The following is a 16,847-nucleotide window of genomic DNA, read 5'->3' as shown; positions in this document are numbered from 1 at the left end:
GATGGAGGCAGAGAGATGTTTCAGATGAGGAAATTGAACACGGGATGGTAGAACCACCTCATGGAACTGAAAAGAATGTCAAGGAATCTGAGAAAGAAGGAACGTTAGAGATCATCTAGTCCCATCCCTTCTTTTTATCCAGTCCTTTTATTTTACAGGTAAAAAAGCCTGAGGCCCAGAAACACTAAATGACTTTCTCAAGGTCTCACAGCTGGTTGGTGGCTGGGCCGGAGCCCAGGCCTCTCGACTTCCAGCCATTACACCGCATAGCTTTCTCATACCTAAGCCAAAGCCAGCTTTTCTCCGCATGTTTCTTAAAGACCCTAAGAGCTGATGGATGTACTAATCCCTTTAGGATTCCATTCCAGTGTCTGTCTCCACCGTTAGAATGTCCGTCGTTAAGTCTGCCCGAAATCCTCCTGCAGTTTAAACTCAATGAATGACCGGAGTCAGTGATGAGACTAGCGTGTCTTGATGGGCCCTAAAGTAAAACCCCGGGTCTGGGCAGCGTCTTTGAACACAGCGCCACTTCGGACCCTTCCCTCGCGTGTGCCCTAACGAGGCTGCCCCAGAGGTGAAGTCCACCCTTCTTGCACGTGTGAGACTCCCCGGCCAGACTTTCCTGATCTGCTCAATCTGAGCTGGCAGCGGTCGGTCCTGTTTCTAAAGATCTAACAACGCCTTTATTACCTTTTTAAGGTCTTTTTCCTCTTCCCAAACCCACGTGTGTTGGGGAGGGGCGGGGAGAGGGGCATAAATCCTTAAGCGTTTGCAAGAACCGGGATTGAGCAGGTCAGGGGGGACAGTCAGGCAGTCCAGGGACATTCGCGTCCATCCATTACAGGCAAGCAGCCTTCCGTCTGTCTAGCTTCCACAAGAGCGCCTACGGCTTTTGCAGCGGAAAAACGTAGTTTCTTCGTTTCTTTGCCCTCACGCCCCTGCCGGTAAGTGAGTGTGAGCAGCTCGCAGGAACCCACACTGTTGGGTCCTGGGCACAAACGCCCGCCCTCGGGGAGCCCCCCCCCCCCCCCCGTCCCGGGCGGCAGGCCGGGTGTTGGAGGGCACTCTGGCAACCGCGAGAAAGCACCCGGGACGGGCAAACACTTTGTGTTGGGGGAAAAAAAAAATCAGTAAAGAGCAAGTGAAATCGAAGCAGTGCTTTCTAAAATTTACAAAGGGGGCTTCTCATTTGGAAATAGGGTAGAGCAAGCCCCCCACCCCCCAGGCCGAGCCCAGCGGTGTTTGTCATGAATTGGCAGTCTTTTACATACTTTCAAAGAAGTAACAAAAGTACGAGGAAGAAAACAGAAATTAACTTTACCACTCAGAGACGACCATTACTGGGTGTTTTCCCCCAGACTTTTCTCTAAATCTATTTATTTACACAGTTGGAGATCAAGTAGATAAAATTTTCTTTTCTGGGTGTTGTTTTTTTTTTTTTTTTAACCTAACGAGCATTTTCCATTTTTCACACATCTTCATACACGTTACCTTAATAGCTGCATCATGATCTGTTACAGGTAAACTGTATTTTGTGTAGCCATTGTCTCTTCCTGGACAATATGTGGACATACTCCAGTAGTAACACACATTCACGGACTTCCCTGTAAAAGTCATCATTACAAATTTCTAAAACGGCTCGCGTAGCACAACCAACTAAATAAAGCCTTGGCTGAGAACTTAGGGATTTAAATATGAAACAGAGGCTTCCTTGGGGCGCCTGGGTGGCTCCGTCAGTTAAGCCTCCGACTTCGGCTCAGGTCACGATCTCCCGGTTCCCGAGTTCCAGCCCTGCGTCGGGCTCTGTGCGGACCGCTCCGAGCCTGGAGCCTGCTTCGGATGCTGTGTCTCCCTCTCTCTCTGCCTCTCCCCTGCTCGCGCTCTGTCTCTGTCTCTCAAAAAGCGACTAAACGTTAAAAACAGAAAAAGAAACCGAGGCTTCCTCGGCCAGGTGCTCTCCCCACCTGGCGCCCTCGCCTCTAGCCCTGTCGCACAAAACTGTGCAGCTCTTCTTTGAAGAAGTGCCCCCCCCCCTTCGTTGTCTTGTCTGTGTCGTAGGTAGTGTGTTTGACACCAGGAGAGAAACCATGGAAGACACAGAGCCAGATGTCACTGCCCAGACTTCCCTTTTAGTGACAGTGTCCATGAGCACACGTGACTCTCCCGTTTGAATCCCCTCAAAGATCCACGTAGCATTTCAGGTTACTTCCTGCCAAGTGTGGGTGTTCTGTGAATCTTTCCCGTCATACCTGAAAAGTTGTCACCTACTTTCTTCGTAGTATGTGATCATCAAGCCTCCAATTTGCCCTAAGAGTTTTAGAAATCGTTAAGAGTTGACTCATGCATTCCCTCTTAGAAGTCCAGCGTATGATCCAGTCAGTTCATTGTTCACTAAAAGGCAGTCCTCTCTTCTCTGTTCTTTTCCTCATAAGCTCAAGGTGAATATATAGAGTTCTGACGCATATTTATTTTAATGTGCACTGCGTAGACGCAGCCTACAGGAGAAGAGCTCTTGGCACTGAGGGAGCAGTTGGGAAGGCCAACGTCAATTTAGGCCTTCAGCGGCCCGGAAGATGAAACCGTTGATTGGGGAGATAAGCTAGCTCTGCCCTATTAGACAAAATCATCTGTGACATCAGTTCCTCCAAAAATAGCCACTTGTAACCGAATAAGCGCAAATGAGCTATGAATTCCTAGGGAAGAAAAACCTTTCGCATGGGTCGTATCAACACAGTGACAAAATGACTAGTTAAAAGGCGAGACGCTCGGGGCACCTGAGTGGCCCAGTCGGTTAAGTGTCCGACTTGGGCTCAGGTCACGATCTCACGGTTCGTGAGTTCGAGCCCCGCGTCGGGCTCTGGGCTGACAGCTCGGAGCCTGGAACCTGCTTTGGATTCTGTCTCTCTCTCTCTCTCTGCCCCTCCCCTGCTCGTGCTCTGTCTCTCAAAAATAAACATTAAAAAAAAAAAAATGAAAAGGCAAGAAACTCAAAGTAACCGGTGGCCAACAGGATACGTAACAACTGTTTTCAGAGATGGCCTAAACTCAGCCGTCAGTGTCTTGGCGTGGTGTGGCAGCCAGCCACAAATGTCCTTAAAATTACATACTTCATTTTCCCGGTACACCCGCCTTCCGCTTCATATGAAATCAACATACGAAAATATGGGTTTATACTAAAGCGCTATCTTGCCGTGTGGGTATCTGTGGTACAGAAATATGTACCTCCAGGTTCCCTTCTCCAAAAAGATGGTGACTCTAAGCCGTTTTCCTCACAAACACTGCGTGTAGACCTCATTCACTGTATAAAGCCAACTCCGGTGAAATCTTTAGCACTTGACCCAGAGGCCAAATAGTTGGCCAGAAAGAAACTTGGACAGTAGAAATGCCAAAGCAGAGGGGGAGAAATTGTTGTGCTGACCATTACCTACCTTTGCCTAGCACTGGAACCAAGTCAGAGGGGGAGAGCTCAGAGTTACTGTAGAGGCGCCCTGTCCGAGGCACTTGCGCCCCATCGCACTGAACCTGAGCCAGGAGGGGGCCCCGGGCCGAGTCGGTGGTCCACTGACGACCAGCTCATCAACCGGAGGGAGATGGCTGGAGGCGTCCCTGAAATGTGACGACACTGCTTCTCGGTGCGGCTTGTGGACTCAGCCCAACCGCTAGACAGCTCCCTCTCCCATCTGTGCGTCTCCTGTCTTATTCCTGAGGCGGGGAGGAAGGTCCCGAGAAACCGTTGCCACCACATCCCAGGGTTATTAGCCTTTTCCGTTTTAGGCCGGTGAGCAGCCCCTTCCCTGAGACCGGTCCTAACGGAACACTGCACACCAGGGCTCTTGTTTTCCTGCAGCTTAGGTTTGGGAATTTGTCCTCTGCCCCTCGGAAGGAAATACTGCTCAAGGGAACTGGAAAGATTAATTAGTGACCTTTCCACTCTATTACAGTTAGATGAGTGCGTTGCTAATGCAGGTAGAAACATTTACCTTACAACTGTGGGATCTGTTAATTATACATCGTGAACCTTCCAAAGCCCTTCCTTCCAAGACGGGGCGACAGCTTGGAGGTTTCGATACTTGAGGAGGAGTAGGGATTGTTCAGCTCACAAATACGTGCAGTGCATCCACAGATGGGAGCCACATACTCACAAAACCGCACCAGTGAAATCCCATTTTGTGCACTCAAATTGTGTTTGTGTTTACTTACTGTGACTACTGTTCAGACTTTATTCAGAAATCCTTTTTATAGGCTTTCTTAGTAAAAAGAAAAATTCCATATCTACGGATAATGTCTCAATCTTCTGTATATATGTTTTATTAATATGTAAATATTTAGATTTTTTAAAATTACTATGTTCTTTAAAAAAAAAATTCAACACAAGGCTAGTTGTGAAAATGGTGTATAATGTTGTGTTGTGATATCAATTCCCAAGATGCTCTTAATGTCCGTTCCAGAAGAATACAATAAATTACTTTAATCGAACATGCCTGTGTTCTGTGCCTGTGTGCCAGTCCTGTGTTTATGGAGTCAGTGCTAACGACTAATTAAAAGGTATTTATTAATACTCTGGTGGTCTTACGCAGAAAGTTGTATCTCCTTAGGAAGTTAATTTTTTAAAAATAAAGAAACAAACCAGATAGCCATCAGGAAGAGCGGCTTCAAATCGAGAAAGTCGCAGGCGCCGCGTGGGAGTCAGATCACTGTCTGCCTCAAGTCCCACAGTAACACTTGAGCATTAAGTGCTGATAGAATTGAAGCCTAATTTTAAATGAATTAGGTAGCTTTATAATCTTCACTTAAAAGGTTAAGCCCTGCTTCTATGGAAACAACACATCAGAAGGACAAATCAATCTTCTTTAATGCAAAGTGGCTGGTAAAACGTAATTGCTTTAGTCCCCTCTCTGAACACGGGAGGGCGCTGCTCCTCACTGGGCGCCCGCCCCACCCCCACCTCGCAGGCATTCCCAGCCCCCCCCCCCCCCCCCCGCCGCCACCCCCCCTGCCTGGAGCACCCCTGGCCTGGAACACCTTCGGCTGGTCTGCCGGTTCTCTGGGGGCCTCGCTTGGGAAGGCCTGAGCTGTTCCCGCTTCAGGAGAAAGCCACTGGACGGCTGGTGAGGAGGCCGCGCGGTGAGGTGCTTCCAAAAGGCCAGGACGCCCTCGATCCCACACGTTCGGGCGTCATCCAACTGACAGCCCTAAAGGGCTCCCTCCAGTGCAGCGTGAGGGGGCCCGGGGTACCACAGGAGGCTGCACCGGAAGGGGGCTGTCCTGTCCCCGGAGACCAGAGCCGTGTCCCCTCCCGCAGGCCCAGCCTCAGCCGTTTCCTGAACACCCACTGCGGCAGGTGCCGTGTTGGGTCAGTCTAGCAGGGAAGAGAGGAAAAGAGTGGAGAGGTTGTGTAGACCATCCCAAGAAACTGGGAGGACTGGGGGTTGGGGGACCACTGAGGCACCCTCAGAGGTCTTGATCTCTGAATGGTCATCATATGAATGATTCATCATATGATCATCATCGTATGATGATTCATCATATAAGTGTACTGACCTGTCTGGCAGAAGTAGGGACATTACTGGACAGGGGCGAGCCTGAAGCAAGGCATCCCATCAAGAAGCTGTTAGAATAGCCAAGGCTACTTAACTTCTTTACAGGACGGAACCCCAAATGCCCAAGCGTGAGAAAGGGAACCAAGGGGACTTGGTGACTCTCTGGCTTGGGCTGCAGAGGGGAGTGCAGCTGTAAGAAGGGGAGGGGGCTCGGGCTGGGGAGCCCCAGGGTGTTGTGTGCGCTCAGGGAGGGAGCACGGGGAGGGGCCGCTCAAAGAATGGCAGTCGAGTTCAGGCACAGATGTTATTCCGTTCATTCACGTGTCTCTTGGACACTGAGGGTGTGCCTGGTGCTGTTCTAGGGGCCGGTAGAGCAGTGAGCCACGGGCCCTGGGGCATGGAGCTCGCCAGGACCGCCACAAGGTGTGAGCCCTGAGAAAACGGCCGCACAGAAGGTGCAGAGTGTTCCAGAGCTGTAGAAGGGAACTTAATCTCAGACCAGGGGCTTTGCCCCAGGCGAGAGGCAATCAAGATTTGAAGCACCATCCATTCAGCAGAATTCGAGTCTCAGCTCAACATCAGCAGGGAGCGACTCCTAACCGTTGGCTCACGGGTGGCCACTGGTCTCTGTCAGGTCACAGGCTCAGTCCCTTCTCCTCACGTACCACCCTCTGACATTGTCTTGCTTAATGACATGGCTGTTTACTGTCTACTTTCCACTGGCATCTAAGCCTCGTGAGGTCAGGGGTCTTATCTGTAAGGCCATTAAGATTTCAGACCCTAGTGAAAACACTGTCAGGACATCCCTGTCCCCGAGCAAGAGTGGACTGTGACAGGCGAGGGCTGTCAGGTACTGCCCTCTCCCTTCTTCTGTCCCTTAGTCTTAGATCATGAGCCCTTCCTCTGTCCCGGTATCGACACTCTTCAAAAACGGCGGAGAAATTGCATCAACACAAGATGTCCTCACAAGACATGCTGCGCGGGGGCCCGTGAGAATTTGGTAGCTCTAATGATGCAGAACAACACTTTGAATTCACACAAATCAACAATGTCTGTACTTTGTAACCTCAGAAGTACGACACTGATCATCCCCCTAAATTATATATACACGCATTTATACATCTATGTGTGTATTTATTCTCTATTTCTATTTTGTAATCAGTGAGGTTAAAAGAACATAAAGGAATCATTATGAAAAAGCCAAACAACAGTCTAGGAATGAGGCCCGGGCGGGACAGTACGCTGATGTCACAAACAGATTTGATACTTAAGGGCCTTTTCAATTGCTTTTTTTTTTTTTCTTTTTGGCCATTTTTATCTGCTAATGCTGAGAAATTGAGGGACATTTTAAACCTAAATTCTGAAACTCAGCTACTTTAGATAATTCCTTTAAAGTACTTTCCAAACATGAAGCTGATTGGAGCACGCGCAGTGGAGAAACTGCTCAGACACTAGCTCTCTCGACTTCCGGTTGTTCATACTCTCCACCACGATGCCATAACAGATCCAGAAAGTGGAGGGCCCTTGATGTGAATGTGGAGTGAAAATCAATTTTACAAAGGAAATTGAGCGTCCTAAATTGGTTCAATGAAGTGGTGAACCAAATGCATATTCTGGTAGAAAAACTACTTTCTGCTGTACTCTCGCAATGCAGAGAAAGAGAGAATACGTTACAGCGGACGGCACTTTCTCCATCTGTTACTGAATTAAGCGTCCTCCAAAAGAGATGTGTTTCTAACCACCGGATAAGGGAAATCAGGAGCGACTCAATTAACAACTCCCGCGCTGACCCCGTCCCCCCTTGCAATGAACGCTGTGACACTGCGTGGTCCTCGAGGGAGGTATTTCACTGTGTGAAGCAATGCCGCCTCCTTCCCCTCCTCTCCCCGACTCTCCCTGTAACACAGACCTACAGCTGTGGGCAGCCTTGACCCTCGTGGCGAAGGTTTTGTGGCTATGGTTCGCGTCAAATGCCGTTGGAGCATGTTTGTCCTACCCGCCTCCGTTGTGTGGGCGACACCCACAGCTGGTCTTTCCCTCACCGTGTCCTTATGAGACTGGCTCCCAGTGGAGGTGGAGTGGGCGTGTTTTAACATCGGGCTGACCCCCTAGACACTGGCTGCTGCCTGTATTAAGTGACAAGAGCCTTGGTCACGCCTCGGCTACTGTAACAACACACAACTTTCGAAAACGAACAAACTCTCAAAGACGAAGAAACGACTTTTGATTGGAAAGGACCCAGTGACTTTGGAGGTGGGAAGGAGGAGGTGGTGAAAGTTGACAAAATTAGTCTGAATTCATTGGACAGATTGAACGCAGGAGAGCCAAGAAATGCTTTGGAAACTGAGAAAGATTTACTCCCTTCCCCTCGTTCCCTCATTTAAACATATAAAACTTCAGAAATTGCAGCTGTAGTTTAGATCAATAAAATATGGGAATTTAAGGAAAATCTCGCCTAGATCGACATACAGCATATATTAAGGGTAGTAACAAAAAGGCCTAAGTATAAAGTGGCTCAAATGACATGCAGATGTTTTTCTCTAACTCATCACAGCCCAGAAGCGGGTGGGTGGTCCACAGTGTTGGTTGGTAGCTCTGCTCCATGAGGTCATCCAGAAACCCAGTCCTATCCTTCTGCACCCCCTAGGAGACATCCACATCCATGAGGTCAACCGTGTTAATGTGGTTCACCAGCATAGGTTTCTGTTTGAGACTATGGAATGGTGGGAAAAAGTTGGTGGAGGGAAACGATGTCCTGAAGAAAATGTGATCTTGGGCGTGTATCTCTTCTACTACTGCAGAGAATGGATACTGGGGACAGTTAGCTGTTGGTTCTACCAGTGCCATTTTACTTGGTGGGAAAGGAAAAATGATCCAGTAAATAGTGTCGAGGACAACTGGCCAGCCATTTGTAAAAACAAAATTGACAAAATGCATCATAGCCCTAAATGTAAAAGCCAACACTATGCAACTCTAAGAAGAAAACAGAGAAGTAGATCTTCATATTCTTGGGTCAAGCAATGGTTTCTTGGATAGGACACCAAAAGCACAAGCGACAAAAGTGGATAAGTGGAACATCGTAGAATGAAGCGCTTTCTTTTAAAGTTTCTATTTACTTATTTAGAGAGAGAGAGAGAGCATGCATGGTGGAGTGGGGGTTGGGGGGGGGGGCAGAGAATCCCAAGCAGGTTCCACACTGACAGTGCAGAGCCCAACATGGAGCTCAATCTCACAAACCGTGAGATCATGACCTGAGTCAAAATCAAGTCAGATGCTTAACTGACTGGGCCACCCAGGAGCCCCGAGATGAAACATTTTTGTGCTGCAGAGAAAACCAAAAGACAACTCACAGAAGGGACGAACAGATTTGCAAAACATAGATCTGATAAAGAATTGGTATCTAGAATATATAAAAAGTTTCACAACTCAAAAATAAAAAGATAACCCAATTTAAAAATGGGCAAAAGATTTGAACAGACTTCTCGAAAGATATATAAATGGCCAATAGGCTGATAAGCATATGAAAAGATGCTCAACATCACAGTCATTAGGGAAATGCAAATCAAAACCACTTCACACCCACAGAGAAGGCTGTAATCAAATGACAGACAACAGAAGTGTTGTATGAATGTGGAGAAATTGGACCCCTGAAACATTGCTCGTGGGAATGTAAAATGGTGAAGGCTCCTTGGAAAACAGATTGGCAATTCCTCCACAAGTTAAACATAGAGTTACTGTAAGACCTAGAATATACCCAAGAGAACTGAAAACATGTGCACACAAAGACTTCTACATGAACATTCAGTATATAACACATGAATTTTATGTAGGTGAATTCTATCCCAATAAAGATGTTGTTAACAACTAGTAATAAAATTAGACCCTCCTACCTTACCCTGCATGTGGCAATTGATTCCAGATACTTCAAGGGTTTAAGCAAAACAAATAATAAAAATACTAGGCAATTTTAAATTAATAGTTATCTAAGCTTGAGGAAAGGATTTCCCAAACATGAAGATCATAGTAAAATCATAGTTTCAAAGTTTTGCAAAATTTAATAGCAAATGACAAACATGAGAAAAATATTTGCAGAATAAATGGTTTTTAAGAAAGACGATACTTACCGCATGCCCAACTCTTATAAATCAAATAGCCAATAAATATTAAAATGCTAAAATTGGGGTGCCTGTGTGGCCCAGTCAGTGAAGCGTCTGACTCTTGATTTCTGCTCAGGTCATGATCTCGTGGTTCATGGGATCAAGCCCCATGCTGAGCTGACAGCATGGATCCAGCTTGGGATTCCCTCTCTCCCTCTCTCTGCCTCCACCCCTGCTCGTGCTTATGTGCTTGCTGTCTCTCTCTCTCTCGAAATAAATTTCTTAAAATGCTAAAATTAGACCAAGAAAAAAAAAATAAACCAGGAAAGGCACATTACAAGAGGAGTCTGAAATATTGTAGTTATTCATACAATTGAGAGAATTTGAAAGAAAAGTAGCAGGAGTGTTTCTGGTATTGAAAGGAACTTAGACACCACTAATAGACATGTTAATTAGTACAGTATTTCTGAGGGCAGTGGCAACATAAATCAAATTGGTTTAAAACCTTTGACCCAGCAATTCTGCTTGAAGGAACTGTTCTGAAAGCAATAAAGATTCGCCCAAAGATCGAGCCACAAAGCCACAGGGTGTTCATCACACAAAGTTAAAATAAACCAACCAACAGAAAGAAACAATTTGCAGTGTCCAACAGGAGCTTAAATTCCAATACACCCTTAAGACGGAATACTATGCAGCCAGTTTAAATGTTGTGCCTGGAGATCCACAATCAATCAGTGGAAAGAATGCAGGTCCCAGAACAATAGGTACCGTCGGAGCTCCTTTTCTCTTTTCGAATACACAAACTCATAGGAAAAAAAGTCTAAGAGAACACACATCAAAGTGCTGGTGACAGTTGGCTCTGGATGGTGAGATTACAGGTGCTTTAAAATGTTCTTCCTGTTGTTTACCTAAAATAATTTTCCTTTAGGGAACATGCTACTTTTGCAATGAGAAGGGAGATTATTTTAAAGTTTTTTTTTTTAGTAGTGTAGAATAGTTAAGGCCCCAGGGGAATGTTAGTGGCAAATCACCGTCAAATAGTATGTTCGGCCTGATCATACTTCTTAATTTCAGAAACACAGTTATAAGGTGAGAACTAACAGTAGCTGTGAGTAACTACAAACACAGACAAGTTGCAGCATTTCCAAAATATGTATATCTACAGCTACCAACAGCTTTAAAAAGATGCAGACGAGGGCGCCTGGGCGGCTCAGTCGGTTGAGCGTCTGACTCTTGGTTTCTGCTCAGGTCATGATCTCGCAGTCGTGAGACTAAGCCCCGTGTCGGGCTCTGTGCTGCCAGCGTGGAGCTTGCTTGGGATTCTCTCTCTCTCTCTGCCCCTACCTTGAGTGTGCTCTCTCTCTCTCTCTCAAAATAAATACAAAAAATCAAAAGGTACAGATGATGTGTTATTGTCAGCCTACTCACATTTTGAAAAAGAAGTATTTATACACATGGACAGGAAAGAGAAGTTTTTACAGTGGTTATCTCTGGGTGATAGAATTGTATGCGATTTTAAGAAATTATTTGTGTATGTTTTCCAAAGTACACAGGTATCTTTTTCTAAAAGGAAGATAAAGGTAAAGAAAGAAAAGGCCCAGTGGTCTACGTATCTGTGAATATGTCCTGCCTGCCCCTTGGATACTGTTAGGAATACTTGAAATATCACTGTAGCCTCTTGGAATACAGGCCTCTGAAATGTCACCTAAGCTCCAGTGAAAACTTCAACTTGTTACTCCAACAATATGTATGTTGAACCTACTTACTGGACTCTGGACGTTAATGCTCTCCTTTGAAAGGAAAAAGAGAAAAACCCGCTCAACAGCGTAACAGGAAACGGTTCCTCTCGGTAGCTTGAGAGGAAACTGGAGACGATGCTTTATAAAAAATGTATTAGCTGCCAGACAACGAGAAGCCCATCTGAGGTGTAAGTGCATCTGACACATCAGTTCAAAAACAATACCATGCGGGCCATTGGGATTTGGAGAATGGCTACCTGAGAAAAATGAAACATGGGGTGCGTTGCCGTAGCAAACGAGGCCAAGAACTTCAGCGGTTGAGGCCATGAGAGTCTGTTGTCTCCTAGGGCTCTTGCTCGTCTGGGCAGTTTTGCGCTCACCTAACAGATTTGTGGGTGTCAAGTCCCCGTGTAGCACCGGCTAATACCTCCTGCACGCGGTGCGTGCTGGGCACCATTGTGATTCTTTGCAAGAACAGCTTCACTCGTGTAATCCACAAAACCATCCTACGAAGTAGATACTATCATTATCCCCACTTAACAGATGAAAACAAGTGAGATCATTTGTTTCAGGTCACAGAACTAAGGACTAGGTTTGGTCAAGATCTGAAACACAGTGAGGTGCCTGGGTGGCTCGGTCGGTTCAGCATCTGACCCGATGACGTTTAGGTCACGATCTCACGGTTCCTGAGCTCGAGCCCCGCGTCGGGCCCTGTGCTGACGGTGCAGAGCCCGCTTCGGATTCTGTGTCTCCTTCTCTCTCTGCCCCTCCCCCACCCATGCTCTCTCTGTCTCTCAAAAATAAATAAACTTAAAAAAAAAAAAGTAACACAGGACTGTGACTGTGACTCCCACATTCAGGTGCAGGAAGCATCCAGAATAACCCCAATGAGATGGGCTTATATGATGTGCCTTTCCAATGCTTTTTTTTTTTTAACGTTTATTTATTTTGAGAGAGAAAGAGAATGCACACACGAGTGGGGTAGGGTGCGGGGGGAGGGAGAGAGAGAGGGAGAGAGAGGGAGAGGGGGAGAGAGAGGGGGAGAGAGAGAGCATGAGCAGGAGAGAGGGCAGAGAGAGGAGAGAGAGAGAGAATCCTAAGCGGGCTCTGCACTGTCAGCACAGAGCCTGATGTGAGGCTCAGACCCACGAATTGTTCAATCACGACCAGAATCAAAACCCAGAGTTGGACGCTTAACCGACCCAGGCGCCCCTAGCGCCCGTGCTTCTGAGCCCTTTGCTTTAAGATGAGCTTCCATGTGAAGGTGTTGGATATTTGTTCTGTGTCAGGCCTTAAGTGTTTCACCTGAATCGTTTCGTCTGAAATATCCCCAACATCCTGCCAGCAAAGAGGCTGAGAAGTGGCCGGTGTCTTTAGCCGCCAACAGGTTCTTTATTAAAAAGTTTCCAAGAGAACATAGCAGACAGAGTGGCTCAAAGAAAGAGGTTTGCGACCAGAGCGACCAGGGTCTCAATACTGGATCTGCCATTTACTCAGTTCTGGTATCTTTCTGTCCCTCGTTTCCTCCCTCTCTCCACTGTCCATCCGTCCACACGGCGATTAGCGGAGACTAAATGGAAGTCAAACCATCTCCAGAATGAGGGAAGTCACTGCAGTCGCGGAGAACCCCCTACTCTGGCAGGGAGAGGTTGCCCGCAGGTGACAGGGCTGGGGGAGCCAGAAGGAGGTGATGCCTAAACACCGTCCTCAACACGCGAACTCCCCAGGCCGGTGGCACCGATGACGCCTGGGAACCTGTCAGACATGCAGCATCTCCCAGAGTGGACCCAGGCGCGCTTTAGGAAGTCCTGCAGACCCTCCTGCTGCACGCTGGAGTTTGGGAGCCCCTGGAGCCCCCGGGACACACGGTAGGCCCCCATCCTCAGAGCTGAGGTGGATTACCCGCAACTTGTGAGCCACGACACCCATGTGTGAACTCGCTCCCTTGACGGATCAGAGCCGATTCGAAGCTTCCCCTGCGAGAGCGTCACATTCTGATTGGAGACGAGTGGGTGGCGTTACAGAAGCAACTAGAAGTGCCAAAGTCTCCAAGAGGCCGTGGAGGGGGGGCAAGGTGGGAACACGGACAGTAGGGTGCCGCGATGGGGCAAGGCTGAAACCCAGCCCCTTCTTTTTTGGCTGTTGAGACCGCGGCCCCCAGAGGGCTACAGGGGGGACTGACACACCAGAACTCACCTCCTTGGGCCACACGCTCAGCCTGTCCCTCGCTTCCCTGGGTCCCTGTCAGCTAGCAGGTTCCCCCCTTCCCTCCCCTCACACGGCCGCCCTGGCACTCTGCCTGCCAGAATGACCGACGTCATGTCCCAGGAGGTCCGGCAGCACCAGCCTGAGAAAATCCGAAAACCACGAGTCCCAAGAGACCCGAAGCAAGCCAACAACTGCGCACTGGGCACCTACGGTACAGAGGGCCCCGCACCAGGAAGAGAGACAAAAAGAACCTCCGCGTGGTCACTGCCTGCAAAGGGTCGGTAACGAGACAAAACATAAACCCCCACAACTACAGAGGTAATTCAAGCTCTGAACTGTAGATCCCAAGACACCACGTGGCGTTTGGGCCACAAGGAGGTACCAGTCAACCAAATTAGCGGTTGGACCTTCTTTGTGGAGGAAGAGGGACCTGAGCTGAGGCCAGGGGAGGAGTACGTGCACGGGCAGGGAGCGGGGACGGCAGTCACACCAGCAAAGCCGCCGGTCGGAGAAGGTTCGGCGGGACAAAGGGCAGCATTCAGGGAGCTTAGCAGTCTGTTACATTGGGGCGCCCGGGTGCCTCCATCGACTGAGTGTCCGACTCTTGATTTCAGCTCGGGTCGTGGTCCCAGGGTTGTGGGATCGAGCCCTGAGCCAGGCTCCTCCACGCTGAGTGTGGAGTCTGCTTAGGATTCCCTCTCTTTCCCTCTCTCTCCCTCTGGCCCTCCTTCCCTGCTTGTTTGCACGCTCTCTCAAAAAGGAGAAGGAGGAGGAAGAGGAGGAGAAGTCTGTTCTGTCGGAGGGCAGAGAGTCTGGCAACAGTTGGAAGTGTATGTAGAGGCACAGAAGATAAAGCTTGGAGCCAAATGGTCAAAAACCTTGGCAAATTTATTCTATAGGCCACGGTTTCCCGATGTATGTGTTTCTCAGAATATTCTCCTTGCAGAATTTTAATAGACGTCATGGGACTAAATGGGCTCCACTGGGGGGAGTGTCGCCACACCAAGCAATTCTTGGGACTCGAGCTGCAGGCCCTACAACTCATCAGTTCTGACACTTCCTATCCCGATAGCATCGGAGTCAGAGTAAGAGCTCAGTCCTCCAAGACTGCTCCCCACATCCCCCACTCACCCCTCCTTCCGACGACAGTCACAAGCCCAGGTTGTCACCCACACTTCTGACTGCCTGCTGTAATTGAGGGTCCCGTGACCCCCTCCTCAGGTTTGGTTAATTTGCTTGAGGGGCTCACAGAACTCAGAATCATTTTACTTACTAGATGACCAATTTATTATAAAAGGATAGGACTCAGGACGGGCCAGAGGGAGGAGACGCACAGGCCAGGAGCCTCCGCGCTCTCTGAGCGCACCACTCTCCCCCAGCCTCCATTTGTTCACCAACCCGGGAGCCCTCTGTATCGCCCCCTTTTGGGTTTTCATGGAGGCTTCATTGCACAGGCACAGCTGATTAACTCATTGGCCATTGGTGATTGAACTCAATCTCCAGCTCCTGGCCCTTCACCCAAAGTGGCGGTGGCCAGGGGTGGGGGTGGGGATAAGGGTGGGTTCCCCTGCCAACCAGCCCTAACTTTAGGTGGGGTCCGAAAGTCACCTCCTTAACATAACAAACGACACCTTTGTTGCTCTCATCATGTAGGAAATTCCAAGGGTTGGGGAACTTCTGTGCCAGAAACAAGACCAAATCTGTATCTCTTAGTATAAATCACAGGATCACAGGACGAGACAGCTTCGCAACCTCGTAGTCTTAGACATTTGCACTGTTTCACAGGTATCTTACCTGCAGGACCTCTTGAATTGTGACTCTTTTAGAGGGAGACGGATGCGGCGTTTTCCAAACCTGCTTCAATTCGGAACCCTCTTCTGGGGGCTAGCGCTCTGGGCGAGAAACTTGGTTTGTAGATTCCTGGGGGCGGGCCCGTTCCTGCCGTGCTCTTCTGAGAAGCTTGTGTAAGAACAAGGCCTGGGAGGTCTGCCCCAGGCAAGCCCAATGTGTAATCAAGCTTGGGAGAGGCTGGTTTCCTTTGTTGCCCCTGAATTCTAAGGTGCCAATGGTGAGGGGAAGAGAAAGGTGGGAGAAAGGTGAAGGAAGGATGAAGAAACCCTGGGGCTTGGATCTGGAGGAGCTGGTGGGAAAAGGGGCGCTGAGAGGGAGGGGGCACCCACGGACGGAGGGGGCGGGAGGAGGGACACTGAGTGGGCACAGAGGTAAAAGGGTCAGGAACAGAACAGAGATGGGAAGGAAAAACCTCACTTGGTAGTATAAACAACCTTAACACCTGCGGAGGGGCTCATGGTCTACAAAGAATCTTCCGGAATACCAGCTCCATCTTCCTTACAATCCCATGACGTGGGTGGTCAAATTATCCCCATTTTTCTTGGCTTAAGGAAATCGAGGCTAGGCAGAGTGGACAGGGGCTGTCCCGTATCCAGCTCCTGTTCGCATCCCTAAGACCTGCTAGCTCCTGGAACGCCACACTGCCTGCTGCCTTTCCCAGGCTGGCTCCTCCTTCCGGCCTGTTGGGAAAGCTGCCACATGTCTCTCCTCACATCCCTTTTCTGTCTGAATCAGCCAAAGTACATTTTCCGTAACTTCCAGGAAGCCTGACTTGAATCAGAAAGGTTAAGTGTGGGCATGAACTCGTCTCTCAAGATTCAGAACTCCGCCCATCTTCTGCTGTGCCAGGCTGTGGCATCGAAAAGTTTAATGAGTTCGATTTTAGTCCTACGATAACGTCACTGATGAATATCCAGTGGGAATTTCCAGTAGGCATTTGGAGACGCAGGATGAGTACTTGGGATAAAAGTCAAGGTAGAAATATGGATTTCGGAATCAGTGCCATTGAAATCATAGGTGTCAATGGAGCATCTCATAACACAGGGCGGGTTGTGACAAAGCATTCAAAGTACCCTGATGATCCGGGGAACAGTTTGAAAGTCCTCCTGAAGAAGAGCTTTGGAAAGAGAAGGAACATGACGAGAAATGTGGAAATGCCAGGCATTGGGGGACACTGAGAGGTAGAAGCCGCCGATGGTTCGAGGCAGTTTCCTGAGAGGATAGTAATATAAAACATTCACTCGGCAGCATGCGCTGTATGATCCCATTTTATTATTTTTTTTAATGTTTATTTATTTTTGAGAGAGAGAACATGAGCGGGGAAGGAGCAGAGAGAGAGAGAGCAAGAGAGAGAGAGGGAGACACAGGCTCCAGGCTCTGAGCGGTCAGTGCAGAGCCTGATGCAGGGCTCG

At 48.5% G+C, this 16,847-nt stretch overlaps 1 protein-coding gene across 9 annotated transcripts in view; it reads left to right on the top strand.

Moving 5' to 3' along the window:
• BEND7 (BEN domain containing 7) overlaps positions 1–4,476 on the top strand; it is an 82,239-nt gene extending 77,763 nt beyond the window's left edge. For 5 of the 9 annotated variants that reach the window (XM_053225310.1, XM_053225311.1, XM_053225308.1 and 2 more), the window contains one exon: positions 845–4,476. In XM_053225310.1, the coding sequence (XP_053081285.1) occupies positions 845–948 (104 nt within the window). In that variant the 3' untranslated portion in view covers positions 949–4,476. Of the gene's footprint in view, position 1 lies in introns of all 9 variants that reach the window. The other 4 variants (XM_027073460.2, XM_027073459.2, XM_027073457.2 and 1 more) reach the window with 2 other exon arrangements.
• Positions 4,477–16,847: the final 12,371 nt, after the last annotated feature.

Source organism: Acinonyx jubatus, chromosome B4 (assembly GCF_027475565.1).
Source record: "Acinonyx jubatus isolate Ajub_Pintada_27869175 chromosome B4, VMU_Ajub_asm_v1.0, whole genome shotgun sequence".
Lineage (NCBI taxonomy): Eukaryota > Metazoa > Chordata > Mammalia > Carnivora > Felidae > Acinonyx > Acinonyx jubatus.
Note: the sequence above shows the minus strand (reverse complement) of the source record. Positions and strands in the feature narration are given on the sequence as shown.